Consider the following 4,876-nt stretch of genomic DNA (forward strand, 5'->3'; position numbering starts at 1 on the left):
GCGATGGATCCACACACTAAGAACTGAAATAGCTAACTAAGCGTTAAGCAATGAAGTGGGTGTAAGGAAAAAAAACTACGCTTCTCTCTCTATATCCCTCTTCCTCCAAAAGTTCCCCCCTTTCTCTTTCTCTCTCTGCAAACCCTAGCTCCGTTCCTTCACCGCCATCACCATCACAATCACCATGGCTAAGAAGCGAAAGGTTCGACCTTCCGAGCCCGAACCCCCCAAACAAGAGCAAGAGCAAGAGCAAGAGCTTCAACAACAACAGCCACCACACGAAGAACTAACCTTAGATCAACAACAAAGCATGACCATCGATGACGCAGCGCCACAACAAGACCAACCTCAAAACGACGTCGCAATAGAAGAAGAGCAAAACAACGAAGGAGAAGGAGAAGAAGAAGCAGAAGAAGAACAGCAACAGGAGGATCAGCAGCAACAACAGCAAGGAGGAGGAGAAACCCTAGAAAGCCAGGAAGCGCAGATTCAACAGCAGGCTTCGGGTTCGGATTCGGTTCGGGCCGAGGCTAACGGCTCCGAGCAGCAACAGGAAGAGGAGGACCTCGATTTGGAAGACGAGCCAATCGAGAAGCTTCTAGAACCCTTCACGAAGGAGCAGCTACACTCCCTTGTCAAGCAAGCCGTCGAGAAGCACCCCGATTTCGCCGAAACCGTTCGCCAGCTGGCAGATGTGGACCCCGCACACAGGAAGATCTTCGTCCATGGGCTTGGCTGGGACACTACCGCAGAAACCCTAACCGCCGTGTTCGGAAAATACGGCGAAATTGAAGACTGCAAGGCCGTGACGGACAAAATCTCCGGAAAATCGAAGGGATACGCGTTCATCCAATTCAAGCACCGCGCCGGAGCGCGAAGGGCGCTTAAGCAGCCGCAGAAGAAGATTGGGAACAGAACAACTTCGTGTCAGTTGGCCTCTGCGGGACCAGTTCCGTCGCAGCAGGCCGCCGCGCCGGGTGCCCCGGTTGTGTCAGAGTATACACAGAGGAAGATCTTTGTTAGCAATGTGAGTGCGGAGATTGATCCTCAGAAGCTTCTGGAATTCTTCAAGCAGTTCGGGGAGATTGAGGATGGGCCTCTTGGGATTGACAAGCAGACAGGGAAGCCTAAAGGGTTCGCTCTTTTCGTGTACAAAACAGTTGAGAGTGCGAAGAAGGCCTTGGAGGAGCCAAACAAGAACTTTGAAGGGCACACCCTTTATTGCCAGAAGGCTGTTGATGGTCCCAAAGGGTTCAATAAGGGTGGATTTCATCAGCAGCAGCATCACCATCAACAGCACTATCAGCACCAATCACATCACCATCATCAGGGTCACTTTCATAGGAAGGATAAGAACAAGTATTCCGCTGGTGGGCCTGCACATGGCGGTGGTGGTGGTCACTTGATGGCGCCGTCGGCTCCAGGGCCTGCTGTTGGAGGTTACAACCCTGGTGTGCCACCTGCTGCTGCGGCGCAGGGTCTCAACCCTGCACTTGGGCAGGCGCTGACGGCGTTGCTTGCTAATCAGGGTGCCGGATTGGGACTTGGGAACCTGCTTGGAGGGATCGGTGGTGCTCCTGTGAACCAGCCTGGTCCACCTGCTGGTGGATATGGGACTCAGCCAGCTATGGGATATGGGAACCAGCCGGGGATGCAGCCGCAGTACCAGAATCCTCAGATGGGGCAGAGTAGTGGGGTTAGGCCTCACCCCGGTGCTGGCGCACCTTACATGGGTCATTAGGTGAGTGGCTTATATGGTGCAATCTTTTGCTTTTGCATTTTTTTAATTGATGTATATATTTATGCTATTTTTCAATCCTCCTTATGTTTATTGCATGAATTCATTTATATCCATATGATCTTGTAGTCTGTTGGAGATAAGTAAGTGCATAATTTGGGGATTTATAAGATGGAATAGATATTCATGATATCTTACTATCCCTCAAACAATGTTGGGAAACAGGTGGTGTGATAAATGTGTTTTCTTGCATTGAATTGTCTTGATTTTTTTCCCTTCCAAATTCTGAGCGTGGATGTGAATTGTGTGGGAAGCTATTATCTTCTTGCTAGATGTTCCTTTTTTGGGTTGTTGTACCATGATGAATGAGCATGGGCAGACTCACTAATATCATCCAATTTGAGAAGATATTCTACATCTCTCTTGTTTGAGTTTTGATTAATGTGGCAATGTATATCCATCCTTAGTTGTGTCACTGTACAGGTTTTTTTTTTTTACTCTCCCTTGTTAAATTTGCATGGAACTTATTTGAAATTGGATGTTTACTTTCACAATTTAGGATAAGAGGTGGAATATAGGTTCATTACTACTACTGTTATTTTTTTGCGGATCTGTTCTCATCAAGCTTCAAATATTAATATGTTTTGATGTTTATGTGATCATAATAAGCTTGCATTTGATTTTTTTACTATCTATTGCCCATGCCTTTTTTTATGAATGGCTTTCCGTTGTTATTATTTAATCATTATACAATCTATTACCATGATTTGGATTCTAGTTTGAAACATGACTCTTGAAAATTTTTTTTGCAGTATCAGAGGTATGGTTTTTGAAGATTTCATATTTTTATTTGTATTTGTATCTTTTCTTCTAAATCTAATTGGTTTTTTGAAATTAGTCTTTTTATGCTGTATGTATTCACTGTGCAGATACACTCATAGATGCATCAATCATTTAGTTTTGGACACCGCTGATTCTTCTGAAGTACCGGGCAATATTCAAATGCATCTTTTAAATTAGTAGCAAATCATTACTATTGACTACTAAAGACCCAGATTCTGAAACCTGTATTTACTTTCTGCTTGGTAGATTTTTTCTCTTATCATGTTTTTTAAAAACTATGTAGTGCCTCTAGTTCTTATGTGGAATGTTGTGCGACAGTTGAATTTTGGGGCAGAGAAAACTTTGTTACAATAATCTTTTAAATGTTGTGGACCTTATGCAAACTTTCCATTCTGTTTTATTATTATTATTATTGAGTTCTATAAATTATGGCTGCCATCTTCAAGTTATTTATTTACTTGTTTCTATGGCATCCAGCCAAGATTTCTGAAGATTATTGTCTTTCCAAAGGGATTATGTTCTAATTGCAAAAATAAGAATTTATTATTTAAATTTGGCACCACTGGTGTACCTGTTCTTTTTGCATATGTATTAGGACTCTGATTATTATGGAAAGGTTATTCACATTTTAATGCTTGTCAATCGCTTACCTTTTTCTACGATAGATTTTTTTTTGGAATGGGCCATGGAAAGTAGACATGGTATCATAAAATACAAACGTATGAGTCCTTGATTTTTCGTTCTGTACAGTTCAATATATTCAAAGATCATTTTTAAGCTGTTTGGCCAACTCATTAAACCAATATTCTTTCTTATTTACCAGTGAAGATTATAGATGTTAAAATGAATCATCATCTGCCTCATTCTCACTACCTTGTCTCTTCCTTCTGAAAAGTGTGTCCCATTGTTTTTGAGGACGACAAAATGTCCGTTCATTGTAACTCTGCTTTGTAGTTTTTGGTTTAGATAAATCTTATTAAAAGAAAAAATTTCTGTTTAGGATTAGTCAAATATTTCATCAGAGGTCTGTTCAGCATGTTGAGGACTGATCAAGATATTTTAGTCAGGATTTTTTTTCTATATAATCTTTATTTTGCATCCTTTGATGGAGTTTGGACTTCATTCCCTTCCAAGGCAACAATTGGTGACACATGCTGCTGTGTTCGTCTTGCTGCATATAAGTGTCAAGTGTGCTCTGGTTTGTAGTGAATGTCGTGGAGAAGATCTGTTGGGTGCTATCATGTTACCATCTTTGGACTTAACAATGGGTATGTTTTTTTATTTATTTTTCTTGCTGCTGCAAATGATTTGGGAAGGTTTGAGTCAGGTATCATTTCTTATTTTGACTTGCAGAAACTCTTAATTGTTATTGAAGATATTGTGTTTTTTCCCAGTTCTGCGAACCTATGCATATTATTTCAACATTTATGGGGACATGTGTTGGAAAAAGAAGTTTTAATTTGATTTTACTATGTGATTGGAGTTGTAGTTCAGTGAATGATGAAAAAGAGAAAGTGTTTTCCCTTAATCTGTATTTCATTCATACAAAGATAAAACTAAACTTTGAGTTTTTTATCATACAATCAATTTTGTCCCCTCAAGATGACAACCTTTGTGAGATATTCTTTAACATTTTTGAGTATATAACGGATAGCATAAAGATATTGATGATGCAGTTTCAGAAAGGCATCATGATGATGGAGAGGCAGTTGACATGTTTTCTCAAGTCATGATGGTATTCTTGGCTCGCCGTGTGATTAAGCATAGTGTTCATGTTTTAGGTTGAATGGAGCTGATAAATCTCTAGAGGTGTTCTTAGACAAGGAGTTATGTATGGGAAAATCTATTGGTGCTTCTTTCTTTGAATTGGAAAACTTCTAGAGAGAAGGGTGTTCAAAGTATAATTAGTCATATTAAAAAAGGTTTTGCATGCTATTAACACACAAATTTATGATTACAGTGGTTAATTAACTTTCGTGGATTATTGTTTGCAACTACCATTGCATGCCTTTGAACTGTATTCTTTGTATTTGTGTTTGCCATTAGTTTGTTGATTTGGAACAGGCAATGACGACAGCCGACCAAAACCACTCTGATTTCTTCTCTTTAGCCTTACACTCACCTCCTTTTTGACTTCACTCACGAATTGGCATTTTGTGCAATATATGGCCAACTACCATTAATGTATGACCAAAAAAACTAAATGTTTATATGAAGTGTAATGTGAATGCATTAAATGGTGATTTAGTTGGGTTCTTACCTTGGTCCATCTCCAACAAGTGGAAGCAACAGAAG

The 4,876-nt window shown here is 40.2% G+C and overlaps 1 protein-coding gene across 3 annotated transcripts; it reads left to right on the plus strand.

Moving 5' to 3' along the window:
* Positions 1-4,562, plus strand: LOC112702159 (UBP1-associated protein 2B). Of its 3 annotated transcripts, XR_011864258.1 has the most exons (3): positions 37-1,741; positions 3,716-3,849; positions 4,258-4,562. XR_011864258.1 is itself a non-coding variant. In XM_025753077.3 (2 exons), exon 1 carries the CDS (start codon positions 185-187, stop codon positions 1,739-1,741), a length of 1,557 nt encoding a protein of 518 aa, XP_025608862.1. In that variant the 5' UTR covers positions 1-184; the 3' UTR covers positions 2,668-3,007. The 3 variants fall into 3 exon arrangements, 2 of the variants coding, with proteins under 2 accessions (XP_025608862.1, XP_025608863.1); XM_025753077.3 differs by lacking the exons at positions 3,716-3,849; positions 4,258-4,562 and adding an exon at positions 2,668-3,007 and having other exon boundaries at positions 1-1,741; XM_025753078.3 differs by having other exon boundaries at positions 3,716-4,562.
* The last annotated feature ends 314 nt before the right edge of the window (positions 4,563-4,876 follow it).

This window comes from Arachis hypogaea, chromosome 7 (genome assembly GCF_003086295.3).
Source record: "Arachis hypogaea cultivar Tifrunner chromosome 7, arahy.Tifrunner.gnm2.J5K5, whole genome shotgun sequence".
NCBI classification, from domain to species: domain Eukaryota; kingdom Viridiplantae; phylum Streptophyta; class Magnoliopsida; order Fabales; family Fabaceae; genus Arachis; species Arachis hypogaea.